Source organism: Dermacentor andersoni, chromosome 8 (assembly GCF_023375885.2).
Source record: "Dermacentor andersoni chromosome 8, qqDerAnde1_hic_scaffold, whole genome shotgun sequence".
Lineage (NCBI taxonomy): Eukaryota > Metazoa > Arthropoda > Arachnida > Ixodida > Ixodidae > Dermacentor > Dermacentor andersoni.
The window spans coordinates 40,737,831-40,759,732 of NC_092821.1; the positions used below are offsets into that span (position 1 = coordinate 40,737,831).

General features: G+C 43.6%; 1 protein-coding gene across 5 annotated transcripts in view; it reads right to left on the reverse strand.

Annotated features, from left to right (window-relative positions):
* Positions 1-7,627: 7,627 nt before the first annotated feature.
* LOC126526403 (uncharacterized) overlaps positions 7,628-21,902 on the reverse strand; it is a 285,856-nt gene continuing 271,581 nt past the window's right edge. For all 5 annotated transcript variants that reach the window (XM_055068184.2, XM_072289645.1, XM_072289644.1 and 2 more), the window contains 8 exons: positions 20,321-20,492; positions 20,053-20,163; positions 18,665-18,769; positions 18,461-18,532; positions 17,354-17,550; positions 15,286-15,404; positions 13,302-13,484; positions 7,628-12,324 (listed from right to left, as the gene is read on the reverse strand). In XM_055068184.2, coding sequence (XP_054924159.2) covers positions 12,226-12,324; positions 13,302-13,484; positions 15,286-15,404; positions 17,354-17,550; positions 18,461-18,532; positions 18,665-18,769; positions 20,053-20,163; positions 20,321-20,492 — 1,058 coding nt within the window. In that variant the 3' untranslated portion in view covers positions 7,628-12,225. The remainder of the gene's footprint in view (positions 12,325-13,301; positions 13,485-15,285; positions 15,405-17,353; positions 17,551-18,460; positions 18,533-18,664; positions 18,770-20,052; positions 20,164-20,320; positions 20,493-21,902) is intronic.

A 21,902-nucleotide genomic window follows, 5' to 3' on the forward strand; every position in this document is an offset into this window, starting at 1 on the left:
GGCTGCCACGAAGTAACTCCGGGAAAGCGAGGGAAAGCGCTCATGTTCTTGTGCACCCGAGTTTAAGGGTGGACGGCAAGGGGGTCTGTCGCCTCACTCCCTCCCCTGCTCGTTCGTTCGGGCTATTTGCTTACAAGGACAATTATCGACGATGGTTTTTTTGCATAAAGTTTGTTTCTGGACCCCCCTTTGGTCGCAAATAAACGTCCCTCTCAGTTTTGAGTCTTTGTCAGCTCGTGCGTTCGCCATATTTGATATTTTGGTGCTGAAACCAGTGAACGAATCGGACACGTTTATGCACCGCTAACTTTAGCGACCAACTCTCGAGCGCATGTAGGGGCGAGAGCACCGCTCAACAAGCCAAGAGCTTGTTGTGCTCCGCAATGTCTCGGTTAGAGTACTGGACATTGGGTGGAAACCACGGAGCGATGAGTCCAGTTTCCGGGTGGCCCGTCTACTTTGTTTCCTTATAGTGAAATCAGACACGAAACAGTTATACATACAAACGGCTTTATGAGGAAAACAGAGCAAGGACATAGTTTTGTCGAAGTTAGTTCATTTCCAGAGGGCACATGTTTCTTACTTCTAGGAAACAAGTCATCAACTTGTGAATCATTTGTTCCCTAACATTATTAGCTCAACTAAGCAAATATAACCGTATTGGCTTTTACCTGGCTCGATTGCGGGGGTAATTTTGACAAGTGTCACGGAGCAGGGACCTCAACACCCATCCAATTAAGAGTGGCTGTAAATTAGCAAGGTGGCTGACTGGGCTATTTGGATATCCACGAGCAGCGTGTACAGCGCAGGAGGCAAGTACGGGACGAAGACGAGACGGGACGTCCTTTGTACGCATGCATAAATACTACGCGCGTACCTACCAATAAATCGTCATTTGGAAGTCAGCGCTTGTTCCGTCTCGTTTTCCTCCCTATACTTTTCTCTTGCTGTGTACACGCTCGTTAGGTGTTGTACATTTATGAAACATGAAGATGGCAGTCACAGAATAGATACACAACAGCCTCGTAGCTGATTTCATCGTGATCGAAAGATTGTTCGCGTCGGCCAGGGCCACGGAGTGTTTCCCGAGATAAAACGAAAGATCCATGACATATCCACAACCGATTCAGGGAATCTAATACAAAAACTTGTGAGAAACGTGCATAGGCTCAATTACCTGGGGGCAGCAACCCCCCCCCCTTCCACTGTTAAAAGCGGGGGGGAGGAGTATGCCATTTGCCCCCTCCCCCACTTTTGAAAGCGGGCCCTTTGGGCTACAAAGTCCAACGAAATTACAGTTTAAGCTAATTTTTCTGTCTTATTAATTATTCTTTTTTATTAGTCATTGACGTTGATTATATCTTGTTGCGTGTAGCCTCGGCAATACTATTGCCTTAACTAGCGATACAGTCAAGTGTTTATTAAATTGTGTATGAAAACTGTCCCAAATGTGCACTTTATGTGTGCACTGTACTCCTGCCACGGGGCGGGGTTAGGGACCTCTGTCAGGGACTAATTGCCTTTTGTCCCTGCATCATCAGATTTTATATAGTTTCAATAAATGAATGAAAATGCAAACAATTTCTCGGGCGCCCACGGTTCACCATGTGTGACTAATAAATAAGTACATGTCTGTTAAATATAAAAAATAACTGACAGACGCTTTTCCACGCTTTTTAACTTATTGAAATAATAATTGGCAATTCGTATAAATAGTCATAATCATTAGAATCCAACAAGCCATGACACCAAGGACAGAGTATGATAAATTATTTATAGTTTCTAATTTAAGTAAAGATGACATGAAAGTGGATGTAATATCGAACGTACTATATATATATCATCATCAGCCTGGTTACGCCCACTGCAGGGCAAAGACCTCTCCCATACTTCTCCAGCTACCCCGGTCATGTACTAATTGTGGCCATGTCGTCCCTGCAAACTTAATCTCATCCGCCCACCTAACTTTCTGCCACCCCCTGCTACGTTTCCCTTCCTCCCTTGGAATCCAGTCCGTAACCCTTAATGACCATCGGTTATCTTCCCTCCTCATTACATGTCCTCCCCATGCCCATTTCTTTTTCTTGATTTCAACTAATATATCATTAACTCGCGTTTGTTCTCTCACCCAATCTGCTCTTTTCTTATCCCTTAACGTTACACCTATCATTCTTCTTTCCATAGCTCGTTGCGTCGTCCTCAATTTAAGTAGAACTCTTTTCGTAAGCATCCAGGTTTCTGCCCCGTACGTGAGTACTGGTAAGACACAGCTGTTATAAACTTTTCTCTTGAGGGATAATGGCAACCTGCTGTTCATGATCTGAGAATGCCTGCCAAACGCACCCCAGCCCATTCTTATTCTTCTGATTATTTCAGTCTCATGATCCGGATCCGCTGTCACTACCTGTCCTAAGTAGATGTATTCCCTTACCACTTCCAGTGCCTCACTGCCTATCGTAAACTGCTATTCTCTTCCAAGACTGTTAAACATTACTTTAGTTTCCTGCAAATTAATTTTTAGACCCATCCTTCGGATTTGCCTCTCCAGGTCAGTGAGCATACATTGCAGTTAGCCCCCTGAGTTACTAAGCAAGGCAGTATCATCAGCAAATCGCAAGTTACTGAGGTATTCTCCCTTAACTCTTATCCCAAATTCTTCCCAATCCAGGTCTCTGAATACCTCCTGTAAACACGCTGTGAATAGCATTGGAGAGATCGTATCTCCCTGCCTGACGCCTCTCTTTATTGGGATTTTCTTGCTTTCTTTATGGAGGACTACGGTGGCTGTGGAGCCACTATAGATATCTTTCAGTATTTTTACATACGGCTCGTCTACACCCTGATTCCGCAATGCCTCCGGAATCAGGGTGTAGACGAGCCCTATGTAAAAATACTGAGAGATTATATATATATATATATATATATATAGAGAGAGAGAGAGAGAGAGAGAGAGAGATCAGATGGTTTGCAGTTTGCCGCGCCACTCGAAAAATAGTTGGTACGCCACTGGTAGCATGGCATGACCACTGAAGCCGGAGAAGAGCTCGCAGTTCCATTTCGCACCTTTTTTTAATAGAAGCACATACATGTAGTGAGGGTGCCATAAATGAATTCGTCTGCTGAGCTGGCATGCGCAGTCGCTTTACAACACGCCAAATGGCGACCACGGATTTTTTCGCTTGAAATGTAGCACAGAAGTCCCTCCATCGCTGTCAGAACACCTTATTGAGGTGGCGTCTGCGTTCGCCCTGAAGTGCGTATGTCACCTACCTATTGACAACAATGACGTCTTATGAATATCCTATCGACATCCACTCCCAGGACACGGATATCGTTGGGATGTGTCGAATACGTACTGCGGATGTCCCTCACGCGATCATTCGGCCACACTTGTCGTGTCCTGCATGTGTAGCCAAATGATCGTGTGGGGGACGTCCGCAGGACATATCGTATGAAGGACGTCCGCAGGAGATCCCTAGCATGTCCGCATGGGCCATCATGGTGACATGCTGCGTGTACTTTACGGACATATGCAGTGGTCCGTTCGCACAGTGCTTGCTAAAATGTGCTCGCAGAACACACTGAGTGACAGATGCAACGGGCAGAGGGCCTACGTGTCAAAAGCAGATACATTGCGTGCACATATTACGCGATCACGCACGAATGCGGAAGTGCGGTATGCTCTTCCTTCTCGTAGGCCTTCCGCCGAGCATATTTAAATTGCTTATGAAACTAACTGAAGTTTTCAAAGTTTTTCAAAGTAAATTGCGTGAACAAATTTGCGAAGTACGACATACACACCAACTGCAGACATGATAACTTGGAATTGCAACTCGACCATACGAAAATGAATTTTTTTACGAGGAAGCTCGAAGACCAAGCCTCTTGAAGGATAACTAGTCACGTGTATGCCTGTAAAGGTCCGTATGCGATATTCCTGGGACATTCCTGGTAGGATGTTTGAAAGAGGTCCATGACTGATGGCGTTTTTCACTGGTCGATTCGGAGCAGGATTTCTTGCTCCGCGGCAACGAATCCGAATGTCACTGGTCGATCTGGAGCGGGTTCGCGCGTTCCACTGGTCGTTTCGGATCAACTCGCTCCGGGCCGGATCGCTCTCACTAGCTCCGCCGCCGAGGCGCGGATTCGGGCGAAAATAGCTCGCGTCACTTCCGTCTTCAAGCGAAATCGGTACCCGGTTGGTACGCACAACATTGTGTTGCTTCGCAAAATGGCTGCGTTCGGTGCTGCTACAGTGGCTAGAATAGTATTCTAGCCACTGTAGTGCTGCTGCAGCGCTCCCGTTTAGCGATGAGAGCTCGGACGACAGCGATTACGAAGTGACGCAGGTGCTGTACGAAGCCTTCTATGCACGTTGTCCATGCACAATCCTTGCTGGCGCGACATGGAACTGACGGACTATGCGACTGCCATGGTCAAATTACACACGGGGGACGGCGAGTTTGGTTGCCGTGGAAACGTACAGAACGGAAGTCGGGCATGGTTTTCGGAAGCGGTTCGTGCGACGCGTGCGACGTGTACGCAGACTTCCTGTGTGATCCACCTCGGAGCGTTTTTGCGCTCCGCTGGCCGATTCGGATTTGTGAAACCCGAGCGCTCGCTCGAGGATTTCGGCGGCCGCTCCAGATCGACCAGTGAAAAACGCCATGAGATATTTGGGGCGACCGTGGTAGAATGTCTGAAACTGGACTTTCGGGGAATGTCCTATTTGTTTCCGAAACGGTGCATGGTCATTGGGACATAATTAGGATGTCCCAGGGACGAAGTGTTTTTACTCGGTAGATTCTATCATGGCGCACCGCCTTTCGTTGCGCGCGCTTTTTCAGTGACAGTGGTTCCTATTTTGCATCATAAGATGGTACATCAAGATGTCGCTAACTTGGTGTAGAGTACGGGAACTTTCTCTCAAGCCAAATAATAATGTAATATTGTTGCCACCAAATCAAAATCACAAGTTACAGCTTTGATACTCTAGCTCGTGGGTCTGTATGTATATGTTATCAATTTTGATTTTGGCAAATGGCACCTGAATATTTAACACCGACATCCAATTTTGGTAGTGTCACTATACACGCCGTGCCTCCAAGTCGGTGCACCAGCTGAACTTTACAGGAAAGCTGTTCGGCACAACTTTTCATGCAGCAGTGAAAGCTGGTGTGAGCACTCTTAGCACTCTTAGGGTACTTCACGCATTTCCTCGTGTGTATTTGCTGCCTGTCTTTCAGTCCGTCTGTGTCTGTATCCGTTTTCCCGCCACCTTGGGTCACTCTATATATACGTAATCCATATAGTCTAATGGGCTGCTGTCCTGAGGGAACCGGGTTCAAAACCAGCCGTCCTTGGTCTCTGGGTATGTGCCACTGCAGATATGTGCAACCCTTCTACGACCGAAAAATAATAATAATTCAAAATGTTTCCGGTGCAGGGCGGAATCGAACCCGCGTCATATGCATTCAGACAATGTTGCCTGAATCTATATTTACAAGTGTGCCACCCGCTGACTTCCCAGCAGTGCCGCTAGATGGCGCGGCGTTTCCACAGGGAAATGCGACAGAGGAACCCTGCTGCGTGCACACGTCATACGGGACGCATCTCTGCAGCAACGACATACGGGGTCGCTACATTGCTTCAATGCTAATTCCATTAACGTCGATCGACACTCATCGCTAGACTTGTTCTGCCGGAGAATATTTTTGCCAGCAATTCGTGATTTTTCGTTTGTCGTATTGCGTGTTACTGGCTCCACATTGGAGGTCAGCTGAGACTTTGCACGACTGCGATGAAGAGCAGCCAGCAACATAGTCTGCATAATAGCCTCGAAGCGGCTGTATGACCAGAGCGCTGGTGATGAATCATCACTGTAAGAACTGCCAGCAAATAGACAATTATAGTAATTTCGAAGGGTGTGACAACTCGCTTATGTAGCTTCTCTGACTTTGATGCATCGGTCACTCAGATTGGCATACTTCTCACTTCGTTTTTGCATGTATACAGTAATCATCCTAAGCATAATGACATATACCGTGATGTCACTATGCACAGCATATTTATACCATGCCACAACAATCTGTGCAGCAGTCCCGCCAGAGACATTTTCATGTCGCCTCATCCTTTGTGCGCTGTGCTGCACTGTTCTTTTGTTTCGGCACTTTCATTTAGCTTTCATTTAGTGGTCGCAGGGCACACTTGTATTCCCATATTACATCCAGAGCAGGCATCTGTTATACTGAGGCAGTCCCAGCCTGGGTCTCAATGGTATCACAGGGTTCAGAAATTATACCTTGTTACGGTTCACTGTGTGCGCTGTGGGGTTCTCCTCCCATATGCTCTTGGGACAAAGGAATGACAACACAGTAGAGTAAACAATCACAAGGGCATTTATTGCACATTTCATAGATCAATGCCTGCTAGCCGAGTTGCTATCCACAAAACATGCCGATGGGCGCGCGACAAATCTAGGAAGTCCGACTCACCGCGACCGGATAGCGAGCGAATATGTTCGCCCCATGCTGGATCCCAACGCCTGGTCGTTCGCATGTACGGTCACGCGAACGGTGGCGCGTTCCAAGGCGGCCACGCGAGACGGTCTTGCCGAAGCATGGATCGGCGCACGCGCGGCACGGCACGTCCGTACTGCTCGCTGTCCCGAACCAAAGAGGAAGCGCCTTGTCTTTCGGCGCCCAAGTCACCCCGCCTGTCGGCGGCGTTAGCAGCGCAACACTCGCGCCATCTCTCGTACTGCGCCTCCACCACTCCGACCGCCGCGGGCGCCAGGCCACGCGAGCCGTGCGGGAAAACAACATATCAGGGGACGCGTGAGAGTCGCGCATCCCCACAGCGCCGATGAATGGAACAGATGCCAAGCGCCCGAGACATGACGTGCCTAATCATCACGCTTGCCAACATGAAAAGACTTGTCTGTCGGGTGTGTGCTACAGGATTATGTGCCAGTGCTAATCCTACTCTTCTTTGTCCTACGTTCACCACCTCTATGCCAGTGAGTGGTTTCACTCCGAATTCCTTTGTGTATGTTGACCAGTGTGTGTACCCGACATTACCTACGCTCCCCAGCTCTACACCAGTGCATGGGTATTTCTCCGTATTCCTCTATGTGGATTGTCAGGGAGTGGTTGTTCTCCGTATTCCTCTGCGTGAGCCGACCAGTGTGTTGACAAGGCCTTCTACCAGGGAGCAAGAGAGAATGAGGTCACCCGGATGGTGTAGGCTATAAGAAGGCCAGCGAGACGCAACGAACAGATCTTCTCTGCTCTTGCATGCAGAAGCACACATTCCGAACGTTTCTGTACTTTTTGTCTCGGAGAGCACCGAGCACCCATAACGATGCATTAAACTTCCGTTATTTGTTTTTATATCATCTCATCTTCCCTACCGAACCCTCTCCGATGGTCAATCTGGTTCGAGCTCCAAGCAGACGCTGTTGAAGGTCGCCGAAACTCTGTCCCAGTACCAATCGGTGGCAGCCGTAACAACCTATGCGTGGCATTGGCGAGTGCTGCCAAATAAGTAATGCTCAATGCAGAAAAGCAATTTGAACTTCAGCATTCTTTGCATCGTGCTTGCAACCATCAAAGAAACAATAGTCAAATTCAATATAAAGAAAAATGCTTTAATCGCATTGTCCTCACACATCTCTCTTCCATACTTTTCCTGACAGAGTGACAGTTATTTTCTTATGGGGCACAATGACACTCATCATTTTAGGCGACTGCTGTGACACTTTTGAAGACACGCACAGGGATGACAGGGTCGACAAGCTGAGAAACAAAGTTCACCCGTCAATGTGGATACTAAAAAGGCAAAGGAACAGCTTTGTGCAGGCAACGCTACAATCACAGCAAACAAGCATTCTGCGCATAGGACAGGAACCTCACGCTGCTTATTGCGAGAATTTTTTCTGCTTTACTTTAGATGCATGTTCTGTTTTCTTCTTTTCCTTGAAACAAACAGCTGTCTTAGAGCAGAAAACAAAATAGTGACATGCGGTGATGTTTTATTTTGACACACATTGCCAGACCAACTTACATGTTAACCACAACAAGCACTGTAAAACAGATCCCACTCAGCTGCTACTCCGTGCTATCCTCATGCTAAGCCATTGTGTAAAATTTCACACCAGTTGGCTTGCAGCAATGTAATGTTCCATAGGCAAAGTAGTCATCCAATAATGTGACCTAGGGTCTGTGCCTGAACCTATTTGCTTAGTGATAACCTAGAAGCAAGCACATATTTGTTCAGATCGCACTGTGATTGACAGCAATGGGCCCCAAATGATTGTGGTGGTCTTTCAATTGTGCGACAGTAATTTTCACCTGTGCTCGCGATTTACAAACTTCTGTAAAAGAATTCTTTTTTGTAACACCTTGTCTACACTGCATACTTCACAGCATATGTATGTTCTAAAGCGTAGTGTCAACTCCATGCAAGTTTTTCGTGCGGCACTTAGGACAGTCTATGCGAAATATCAACAAAAACACGAAGAACACAGCTCCTCAGTTTAGAACAACCTCTAAATGAAAACAGCCTCACTAGCGCACAGAACATTCTTAATAAATTCCTTATTTCAGTCATCGCAGGTGACATATCAGACAAGATGTTTGGGCAGGCAGACGAAATGACAGTGTAAATTATCTCAATGAAGCAGCAATCTTCGATAAATTAACGAGATGAACGAAAACGATGAAATCACTGATACATCATGCTATACAGAAAAGATTTCACTGAACAATGATTGACAACCACTGAATGCTGTGTAATAATGAATTGAAATTCACTGCAAGTACTGATGTCCTGATGAAATAACGGTCACTTTTGGCCATTACGTCTAAAAGCTTTTGAAATGATGCTATGCTAGAAAAAGCTGTACTGAAAAAAAAATAGCTCCACTGACTGATGCAAAACATGCCTTTTCAAATGCCTAACCATGTTACATTGCGCATAGTACACTCACAGCGTGAATCTGTGGGTGTACACAAGCACACACATGGCTTCGACATTTAGCTTTCTTGGGCCTCACGGCTGGTAACTGATTGTAATGAAAATGCACGGTTCATTACAAAAACTGAAGTCCTGCTTCCAGCAACTCATTTGCATGTCTGTGCATTCTGCAATCAAGATAATCCATCGCTAGATATCCTGCAGAAGCAACAGCATGCATCTCAAGTTTAGGTGTGTCGGCAAAACAAAATAGGCTACCAAAAATAAAGCAGTTCGGCATGCACTGTTGCACAAAATTAACTGCGCATGTTAAAATAACACCTAAAAGCTAGATAGCTTTCAGAGCAAGCCAAAAAAACAAGAGATCGTGAAATATTTGAGATGTACTTTTTAAACAGTTAGTTGTTGAAGATCTGCAAAGTCCACAATAAAGCACTAAATTATGCAAATCATTGCAAATTGAAGGAGCTGCACCGACTTTCTTGCACCAGTTTTCCATTCGCAGACTGCCATGTAATCATTTTTCTGTATACATAGCTCAGATCTGGTTTTGCCATACAGATGACTTCCAATAATTCAAACTCCTTGATGACCACAGTCCTGTTCAGAGTTGTCACACATTGGAATTGCAAAAAATAAAATGTCGCCTGCAACGAAATTAACAAGACCTTATACAAACAAATGTATGTGCGACAATTTCATGCCTTGCTGCGCTCAACTAATAGAAACCTCGAAATTTGCTAAAAGATGAAATGAGGTAGAGCTCCCAAAACATGGGATATCCATAGTTCGGACGTCCAACTGGCATCATTTCACATTGACAACCTATCGACAAACACAGCAATTTCAATATCAAGTTCGGGTAGGCGTTGACTGTTCATGCATTATAAACCCATCAACAACTTTTGGCCACGCTGACCTTCCTCGCTTGGACATTTCAACAAACCAAAATCCTTCTTTGACCTACTTCAATTAAAGTGACTGAAAACATTCTGAACCAACACAAAATTTCTAAATTTGTTGAATTGAGCCGAGGGTCTAAATTATCCGAGAGGGAATTATTCGAAGCCAACTCTCCCTTGTTCTGCAAATATGCGATTGACCACTCTTCGTGCTCACAAAACAAGACGTGCCTCTGTACACGGCTGTCCGCTCATATAGGAAACACCTTACCGAGTATTTGTGGCAGCTTAAACATTAAATGAAGGCTAGCAGTCCTTCTTAGATATATTTGCACTATGTAACATATTAGTCTTTTTTTTTCGCTTACTCTAGAAAACTGTTGGAAGTTCTATCGGGCTGAATACTAACAAGGTGTTTCCCATTAGAGCAGACGGTGCTGTAGGAGGCATTAACAATGCAGCTATGTAACAAGCACACTTGTACTCTTGATGAATAGTCTACGCTTGGCTGTAAAGGAAGCACGAATGCAACAATTCAAGTGTACTAAAGATGAAATAAAGGCGCCATTTTGGTTTTCTCCACCGGGGATCGATGTTGTCGTATAACGACGTTCAAGTAAACCACACCAGCGTATCGCAACCCTCAAGCACCATCTTCCGATTTCTTTATATTGTGACTTGGAGTCTCCTGTTCAGTCTTTGCTTGCCGCCAGTCGTACATAGTGGACTCCAAAGAACTGAAGGCTGACCGTAACTTATATGTGTGCAACTACAAACTTCATCTGCCACGGATGCAAGTGCCTGAAAGCGTTTCTCGTTTCCTTCTCTTACTATAACCCTTACGATTATGACCACTCAAATGTTTTCTGGGCGATGTGTTGTGAGGAGAAACTTTACTAGAGATGAAAAGCAAAAATGGCGAAGATGAATACGGAGAATTAGGAGAACTAGAAAGCTTATGTGCGCTGCCTGCCCCATTTTGTGAACATCGTGTGAAGTTGTGACCCTTTCAACACTGAAGTTCATTAAGGAGTTTGTAGTCTCCCTTTGTCAGACATCTGAATGATTAAGATAAGCACTCGAAACGATCTCACTTTAGAGAATTGTATCTGTCGCCTGAATACCTGAAGACATTAAATTTGTCTTGGTATGTGCCATTATGTCTTTAGTTTCATAAGCTCAGAAAAGTGGAGACGTCTCGCAACAGCGAAAGCAACGCAATGTGCACATGGTCTACAGAGTCAACAAAATGTAGCATTGGCCATTGCTAACAATTAGTGCAAGTCATAGCGAGCTTATTATTCATTTTTAGCTGGCCTTCGTATTTTTGCAGATTTCACCATAACTGTGAGTATGCGAAGGACATTTGAAATAAATTATAGGACATTCAGTCAAAATTTTCAGTCATTGAATAAAAACTACAATATTTGGTGCCATTGTGTCCCCAGGTTAAAAAAATTTTACAGCCTAATAGAGCACCGAAACTATGCACCGGAACATTCATTTGATCAGGTTGTGAGTTTAAATAGTGACATAGATTACAACAACCACTTACACAAAGCATGAGCTTATCAAGAAATTGCAGTACTTTAAAAGGTAAGAAGAAAGCCTCTAAAAAAAAACTAATTATGTCGTTTTATTCACTGTCACATGCACTTGCAGCATTTAAACATAGCCTTACACTTCCATTAAAAGAGAGAAAAGCTAAGTTTGGTGTGTCTCGTTTTCCCAGTCAACCTTTCAACATTTGCAAAAAACAAAGTAAGGTTTGTTATAGTTTACCTTGCATTCAATTTTTCTTTCGTCAAATTCAGAATGCAACATCCATGCTGCTCTCCTCGATGATACAAATCCAGCATGCCCTCATGTCAAGTGTTTACATAGTATAAAAGAGGCGTGTACAAGAATATCTCGCGTGACACTCTGCTATTTTCACATCAGTTCCCTTCTGTTCTGTACAAAACATTCATGGGATAGGGACGCATAACTTGTTAAAAGGCAGGCATCTTTTTCTTATTTACAAAAATTCAGGTTGTATGTACAAGCGGTTCTTCCATCCCTTAATATTTTTCTTTCTTTCAAACAGACTAGGCCTAGGATGTTGCTGCTTCTCTGCGAGAAACAATGAAAGCAGCTATTTGTTCGTAGCTTTCTAAAAAAAGAAAGAGTGTAGAAAAAACAAAATGTACAAAACTCTGGGAAATCTCGATAAACTTTGAGACGTTTTGTGCATTCCATCCTCAAGCAGAGAATCAGTCGTCGGCTTGTTTTGATGGCCTGGTGACCTTGTAGGATCTGGAGTTTCTGCGCAGATTCTTTGTCTTCCTTATAAATTGGGCGAAATAAGCTAGGAAGTGTCCGTCGCTTCCAGGTCCGCCGACTCGGCGTCGTTGGTTTGTGGGCTTGAGTAGCTGGCTGCTTCCTGAAGGCGCATCAGCATGTTGAGCTGTAATGACACAAATGAGAATGCACTCATTCAAGTACGTGTCCGTTTTCTTTAGGCAGCAAACCTGCAAACATTTCTTCTGTATCCTCCATTTCCTTCGAGGAGGACGTCAACCTTCCCTTTTGTATCTGCCTGCACATTGTGTCATAACACATTTGCCTAAGTATGATATGTACAGCAGGCCACAAAAAACTATGAGACACTGGTTCCATGACAAATGACAACTAGCTCTACTCTCTTAAGGTGTTGTATTTCTAAAATAATAAATTTCATTATATTAATTGTTGCATTAATGAACTTCACTGTGTAAGTTGCAATGGCTATGTCAAATGGAAATATTAAATCTAAGGCTCTGTGCCCAGTGACAAGGTCAATTCAACTTTTTTCACAAATACTACCAAATCCTGTGAACTTTTGTGGTTAACTGCACTTACTTATAAAGGTCAACTGCAATGAAGTTTTGAATGGTTAAATATAGTATATTATTTATTTATTATATTTAAGAGACCTTCAATAGCAGCTTAGCAGGCAATGTTTACAGCTGGTGGTTAACGACATGATGCCTGTGCCAGAACAAGGCCGCTGGGATCTCCGGCATGCCACGAGTGCTGCCCCGTCTCTGAGGTCATGCCAAGGTGCAATTCGCTATCATGTCAATGTTTCATGTTCTGCATCATTTCTGGCAAACGGTATCGTAACAGTTTATTTATTTCATTACAAACGAAACATATACTTTGCAAGATTTTTTAGAGCATTCACTCATATCTGCAAAGTACAATTTTGCACAGTGGCTGCTCCGTACTTGCAAAATCTGAATCCATACTTTTTTTACATCAGGAGCTAAATCTGGTTGCAACAGCTCTTTAACCATCTTTTCTTAAACAGTCCTAACAAAGCCAAAGCAAGGAGCTTGCGGGCTTTGAAACGAAGCCGATTTCGAACCAAGAAATTCAGTAAAAAATATTTCAGGAACTCACCAGGGGATCTGCGTCCGAGTCGGGCTGGTCCGGCACAACCTTTGGGCCGGCGCTCGGGTCATATCCGACGTCTTCTGGCCGTAACCTCAGTAGCTGTGGAGCTTCACATACTGGTCCCGGCCATGGATAGGTCTCCAGAACCCATTCAGCTGGGTCTTCCCATGCTGCTCTCCGTCCATAGAGCTTGAAACAAAACAACAGGCAAAAGCTTTCAGTTCGAATGCTCTCGCCATATCCCTGTACTGAGCGGGATTGCTTCGAGCAGTTATAGTATGACAAGGTACATTTCCAGACTGCTGAAAGCCTGGCACCTGGGAAAACCGAGTGGGACTAAAGAAGTACTGGCATGTATTTCTGAAGTTGTGAAAACTGTATTCTTATTGCCAGTAAAAGAACCTCTGAAATTCTAATTTCGTACTAAAGTTGGTCTCGAAACACTGGACCTGCTTTATTTAACCACACCTAATCGTTGGACCATGCTGTTGTACGACATATTTTGTTATTACTGTAACTTTGGCGCTCGAAAACAATGTATGTATTCAGCTGCCATTCTTCACATGTGTGTCCCAAAAGTGTTGATCACGAAATTTAATTAGTAAGCTGACATTTTCTTCAACTAATACTTATGATGTGCTTTTCTGTGGGTATTTCACCTTTGTCTACATAGCCCTTTTACTCAGACGGTACTGTAAATAAATAAATTGACATTATTATGATGTCATGACATGAAGTGAAATTTGCTGTCGTTGTGTAGCAATAAGGCTAGGTATCATGCTGTTGCTCATAAAAAAACGAACAAGAGTACTGTGCTTCTTTCTCTTGGCTATGCATAACAGCTACAGTAGTGATTGAAGGAATGGAATGATCTAGTGCTTGATGATCTCATGATGCATCCACCTCCTAAGTACTCAAACCAAAACTTGTTCACAGAAACAAGTATTAGAGTAAGTAATTTAAGGTATTCTGATTGTTTCATTATTTTTTATTTTAGACTCTCATTGAGGAAAACAAAATGACAGGTCAAAAATGTCATGTCAGTATTTCTTCAAAGGCAACTAACCACCTCAATGCAGCTGGGCTGCCCCAAACATGATGGTTTCTAGAAGAGTTGATGGGCTAGTTGGTCGTCCATCATTGAAGTAGTAACTTAGCACAATAAAAACACAAAAACAAGAAAGGTGGACAAGGACAAGCACTGCCCTTGTTTAAATGATATTGTGCGACACTGCGCTTGTCCTTGCACTTGTCCTTGTCCACCTTTCTTGTTTCTGTGTTTTTATCATGCTAAGTTACTAATTCAATGATGGTTTCACATGCAGGGAAAAACTACCAAATAATGTTGCTTGAAATTACTTTGCTGTAACGCATACATTCAGCTGATGCCGTGATAGTGCTATGTTCAAGTTTTGTACCATGTTTCTTCAGCATTCTGAAAAACACAGGCATCCCTATTCACTTTAAGTTGTGTGGTACCATCTCCTTAGTCCAGTGCCATCACCACTCAAACTGCTGAAACACAAACACATGGCTGAAACGGTATGATACCATCTTCCTGATGCGCCTACGTCAAATAAAACTGTTCGATTATAAAATCTGATGCTCAATTTTCCTTTTTTGATATTCAAATGTTGCTGCAAATGATGCTGTTACCACGATTACTGGCATCTGCCTGCAAATGGTCCACCGACCACATTGGGTAAGCCGATCAGGAGATGTGAACTTTAATTGTTCCTTTTGAAGTTGTTCAGGTAAACAGACTCATAAATATCATTGCATGCACAGTAAGCAACAAACTTTCTTAACGTATTCTTTTTCCACATTCCTTTTCCTATATTTAAGAACAAATGAATATTTGGTACAATATACAAAAAGCCTTATGTTTTCTACATTGATAATTGATCTGATTAAAGAATTTCCACTATTTTAACCCCAACAACACAAGACTACCACGTATTTCAGCGCAAAGTAAATCAAAGATGGCTACCTGAAGGCCCTCGCGAACTGCTTCAAGGAGGTACGGCACGATGCTGTAGTTCCAGAGGTCAGTGAACCACACCTGAGAGCCTGCCACATCCATAGGACATGCAAGGAACAACCGAGGTCCTGGGAGAAAAAAAGAAGTTGCGTGCTTACGTCAAATCGGGAGTCCCGAAGATGGAAAAATTAATTAAGTTTAGTCACTCAAGTTAGTAAACAAAAATAGTCAGCAAGTTGTTTAGTCACTGTATCAAAAACGTTTGACAGCCATTTTCATCATTTAATGAAGTGGAAGCATCATCCAGAAGCTTCTGACTTAAAACACCATGCCAGGTGAAGTAATCTTGCTTTCAGAGAGATGCTGATTTAGAAGGCATCCAGCCACATGAAAGATTACATGCATTTCTTGCCCTACAGTCATCTCATTACTTACCTAAAGCTGCACGAAGTGAAGCAACTAAACTCTGTGCTGTGAAAACTGAAGTAGTGACAACCGAATCAAATGAGAATTTTTCTGGGTGTTTAGTCAAGTAAAGCACCAATTCTACGTCTTTTGTGAAAGACCTGCTTTGTTGCATGACACAAAGAACATAGCAAATAAAGGGACACCAAAGGGGGGAAATGTCAACATGGACTATGAAAATACCATTCCAGAAACCCTGCAGTGCATTTTTTGTGCCAACAAAACACTTAGTTTAGGATAAAATTGCATCTGAAAGGTTCACATCCCTCCAGCACATTTCAAATCACCCACAACCAGCAAGGAGTTGCAAAGCTGCATACGCCATCACTGCCCTTTACTGCCGTCGGTGAGTAAAACAGCAACCTACAGCCGTTGTTACATATTTTTTGCATGCATGTGGTTGCCTCTTTAGTACGAGCTGCGTGAGCCAGCAAACAAGTGTAGCATTATGAGATACAAAAACTACCAACATATGGGAGTGTGGACGGCACATGGCTAAGCAAAAACGAAGTCTTTTAACAACTAGTCACATCATTAAGAGCAACGTCAATGAGTTACATGTTACGATAATTGAACAGACGTGGACAAGTAGCATTTTCTCCCATTTTATAATGTCATGAAATCTCTTTCGCATCAGTCACTGAGTACTAATGAGAAAATTATAATGAGGAGCCATGACGTCATCGGGTTGCTACTATAATGTGCCATTAGTCTCAAATCATGTTATACATTTACCCAAATTTCTCACTTACTAAAGCTCTGTTCTCAATAATATTGATACATTAGAAGTTCACAAGTACTGCTCTGTCACTTCAGTCCGACTTAATATTTGTCTATAGTGCCCCTTTGAGGTTGGTGCATGCTTAAAACTGCAAATTTAGGTGATGGGTCATGATCTGGTTCATGGAATCATATATATTGTGTCCACGTTGAATTCAACGCACTAGAATAACATACTGCAAATTATTTCTCTAACTGGTGCTTTGTTTCATATTTCTTGCCGTTTGCTAAAAACAGCTTTTATAAAGCTCTTATTTACTTACACCTGTATTCCATTCATTCAAAAGACGCAATGAGTGCACTATTTCTGGCACCAGACTTTCACAAACTGCGACCTTCATTGACACTTCGAGTGTTTAGTATCACTACTCCTTCCACTCTGCTAGCCTTAACAGAACCGCAAATTTTCTTGTCAAACGACTCCTTTTCTCTCCTGGAAAAGAAAATGGAGGTGTTATACAAAACCGTTAATAACAAAAAATGCCTCCAATACTGTCTGACTTTATAGTGCAGTAAAAGAGACTGTTGCAGCATGTAATTAATCCCTTGTGTATCTTCATGTATTCCACAGTAAGTTTATGATGAATTTAGGATGGACTCGTGATGACCTTATGGCGATCCTACAAAAACCATACCATTACCTTATGATGACCTTACAATGACTTAATGACCAGCTGCGACTAATTTGTGTGAGTTGCATGACATCACCGCACCTGTGCACATTGGCGGCAAACTTCAGCTACAGCTGCTCTCCTCCTTCATCCTACATCACCTTGCATTATTTCAAGCAGGGCAAGAGCTGGTGATGGCTGTCAGTAATAAAAGCGCTCACCAATGGTGACATCCGACGAGCTGTGCGTCTCCAGGAACTGGTTCAGCTGGTGCCAGATGCGAGGCATCCAGTCCACCACCTTGCCGAGCTCTGCCAGCCGAAGGCCCGTGCCGACCTCCTCCTCAACCAGGCGCCGCCGAAGGAAGCGCCCCAGGAAGCCCTTTACCGGTTCCATGTGGTTGGCACACAGGACCCACCTGACGCAGTGCGGGAGAGACACGCGAGGGTTGTAGCTCATTGGCATTACGGGTGCGCAAATCTGGGCCGGTTGAACTACTACACATGCTGCCTAGGAGGCTCAATAAATAATTGTAGAAGAACGCCATTCAAGAAGTTTTTCACGGGCCTCTAAAAACAGCCTCAGCTCATCCAACAACTGTGCCTTAAAGGCCAACTGCAACAAAAATGTTTAGGCACATAAAAAGCCTAGTTTCAAATGGCACAGGTATACAACATCCTTCTTAAGATATTTCACACGACATATCTTGAAAAATGCAACGTAAAATGTAAAATGAAATGTCAAATATTTTACATTTTTACCTGCAGCTTTATCAAGGCTGATTCAGTATTTATATATTACTCCTTTATAATCAATTTAGCCAAAGTGAAATTTCATTGCTGTTGGCTTTTAGGCAGGCACTCCTGGGAATCTATGTGGCAGCATGTTCTCTGCCCTGTTTCATATTTGCTTCAGTTTGCAGTTGCTATAATTACGTGACAAAAATAGGTTATTAATTGATGCATTGATAAATGGGTGCAAAACGTATAGATGGGCCAGACTGAGAGACACAACAACACATGACAGCTATTGCAGCAGCAGTTTATGTGCACTGGTTTATGTCTGAATATACTCAATTTAAACCGTACTGAAGTGGCCAAAACTAGTAAGTGCCATTTGTGTTTTCGGAGGAAAATTAATTAAACAAAATGAGTCTTTCTCTTTTCTTTTTCTTCTTTCGTTGGGTGCTTATGTTAATTCATGTCAATTATTCAGCAGTAAAATTTTCAGTTCCCACCAAATCATTACAATCTTGTACATGCAGAAAAAAAGAATTCTCGCCATCATTCTTCACCAACTGTAACGTAGAGGCAGCACATGGTGCCTACCTGAAGTTGTGGTGCAGCTGCAGGTTCGTTGTCGAGCAGGTGGTCTGGTTCATGGTTCCTATTATGTACGGGCTGCAAGCACCAATCGAGAGCGCGGGGATCAGATGCGAGCCTCGTTCCGAGGCGCTAGTGACCGAGTGCCAAGTGGGAGCACACGGAGGGAGCAAAACAAGAACAGCGATGAGAGCGGACGGCCTCACTCACCACTTTTGGTACTTGGCACTGAGGAAGCCGTTGAACACCTCTCCCAGGGAGCCCACGTGATGCAGGTTATCCAGGATGATGACGGTTGGCAGGTCGCTGGCACTGCTGCGTTGAGACCAGGGAGATAGCACGAGAATGCGCCCCTCAGGACATTGATGCATTGAGGCCCAAATTAACAAGCAGGAGCCGGCACAGTAAATGATTGATTTCTCCAAGGAACAAACTTTGCTCGATTTCAATTTTAAGTTTGTTAACAGTATTTTTAAAGTGCTGAGGATGACACCTATTAACAGATACAAACAGATCCACTATAAATTCTGGCCTGGAACAAACTGCTTCACGTGCCAATATGTTGCCAAATGCAAAAATGTTGCAACATCCCAAAATCAAAGTTATTTAATCATACCAGTACCAAAACCTTGTTTCAAGCTCTGGGCATGCCCTGGGTACCTATCTGTGAAAAGGGTTGATTGTATTGATGGGTCACCGGCTATCAACAAGATGAAACTTGCCGGCGCCGGTTGCCAGCTAAGAAGTGTTTGAAATGTCCAATCTAACTGAATTACAGAAAAAAATGGTGATTCAAAATGCTACTTAATTGGCTTTGCTTACAATGGTTGCCAATATTTCATTTTCTCGTGCTCAAATAAGTTGTCCCTTATAGCTAGTTTTGTTATCTGTAGGTGGCGTAACTGTCAGTAGACACCAGTGCTGCTTACCAATCACTGCGTGCCCATTTTGAAACGTGGGGCCTGTAGTGTTTCAACAACTCCTACGACTAAATAGCTCTGTCAAATACATCACCATGCAAAGTTTGTAAACATGTTTCTACCAACTTGCTTTCTCCACAGAAAATGCACAGCCACTGTGAAACATTATGTTAGCAGTGTGCCCACCATTCAAATACAGCCAAGCCATTATTCTTGTACTACAGTTCACATACACACACACACACACACACACACACACACTGCAAGAATATGCAAACACAAGTGTTCCTTAGCTGTTCACAAAACACAAATGTACTTGTGAAATTACAAATGACGTCCTAATTGTTACTGCCACGTCTCGAACACAGCAATCATGAACACATACAAGAGCTGCAAAAAACAAGAGAAGCTGTGAAATCTCACTATTTTTGTTTTCTTTTACCTCTGCTTAAAAATCTGCATTGTAGCATCTATGCATATAAATTGCTATATATATCCATGCACATTTCTGCATCTAGCTAGCATATCTATGCACGTGCTTCAAACATATGCACTATAGAATTGTGCACATCTGTGAACTAACAGGAATAGCCAGCACTTTCTACAGGTACCAGCATGTCCTTAAAAACTGATCATCTTTAGAAGCGACATTTACTTAGCACTGGGAGCAAACACTACCTGTTTTCGCACTGTTCAGCCACGTTGGAGAGGTACTGCCTCAGCTCCTTTGCAGACTTGTGGTCCACACTGAAGGTGGCGATGGAGCCGGCAGCCAAGTCTCTGCCGGACCTGCATGGGCAAGTTACGTACAGCTCGTAATCTGTGCGAACATGCGAACACCTCGTGCGAACATTACGCGCTGCTGCTGCGAGAAAACGGTCGGTCGACCTTCTTCATCGGATTTAGGGATAGAATGGCCCAAGCAGCCGCCACACTTCTAGCTTACCTGAGCACGAGGTATTCGGCCAGCTTCTGGGCAAGGAAGGTCTTCCCCGTACCGCTCGGGCCACAGAGGATGATTCGGCGATGCTCCGTCAGGAGGGAAACGTATCGCTGGATCACGGACTTGGGAATGAGCGTCTGGAGTGCAAGGGCATCCACTGCATTTTGTGCGGTCCCTGCAGACACAGCCAGGACTTGTGTTAGACAAGAATTTGGACGTGAAGCACAATGATTCGGTCCTATTTGAGCTCCACTACCCCGCAAACCAGACAAACAGATGATAATAACATACTTCTAATTTTGGTCTGATGCACATCAGGGTAAAATGGTTACGTTATTCTGGCTGCCAGCAGAAAATGCAGCCAGACTGAAGGCCTAACGAGCCTGGGCATGCAGCTTGGTATTCAAATTACCAGCCTGTACAAGTGAACAAGAAAACATGAACAACATTGTGGTACAGTTTTACGTCTTACACGCAAACACTTTGGTATTTCAATGTTTTCTCAGATCTTGTAGTTTGTAAACTTTTAACGATCACTCTAAATAATAAGAAATGGCATAAAAGTGCAGTGAGGCTTCTCACACAAAAGACTACACAGAATATGATTGTGTGAAATAGTATGCATAAAACAGTATGAAGGTCCTGAAGAGAAAGGCAACATACCGTATTTATTCAAATATAAGGCAAACTATTTTCTCAGAATCCTTAGCCTCGAAGGTGTGCCTCCCCGTCACCCCTCCCCGGCCTTATATGCAAATTTTGCCTTTGAGTGTGGCTTCATGAGAGTGTGTATCTTGCTGCCATGAAGCCACACTTACAGGAGAAATACGAACTGCCGTGAAGCCACTTCTATAAGCAAAATTCACATATAACACGCACTCTGTGTGTTGGAACTTGCTTCGCCCTATTTTATGGTCGCCATTTTATGCTTTGGCTGTGTCAGTAATTCAGTGTTTTGGGCGATCCCCGCCGAATCCGTATAATCCGTCTGCTGCTCTGCATCGACTGATATTAGTGCACATACCTAAGTGTTTTATTCTTATCTTCCCCAACTGCATCCTCACCTTATAATATTGACTGCCTTATAATGGAATAAACATGGTACACTACAGCATTTTTGGATACTCAACTATCTATATCAATCCTTCGACTGCAAAAATAAATATGCTGTAGCCGTACCTTTACCTTCGGATGTTAAGAATTAACTGTGCAGCACCTTGAAGCTGACACTTTCAGGTCCAATGCTTCCTTTGCATAACACGTTTAGCATCCTTGGCAGGCTACTTTATAAAATCTGTGAACCATACACAGTTCTGCTTGAAGATACGCTCCTATAAACTGGAATGCTGCAAACTGAATCCTTTTGCCTTCTCCTCAGCCTTTCACAAATATTGCAGTCACTTTGATTTCAGGACATGAGCGGCAGTACAAAATAGGGTCATCTAAAGAGAACAGAATCAATATATGGTGTGCAGCTCTAGAACATATTGATATTTGCTGAAAAAAATCGACTCGCTATACCGGCCCTGGGAAAGTGGATGTCCAGCAAAGCTGTTGAAAACCACCACTACAACTGCTGAGGGGG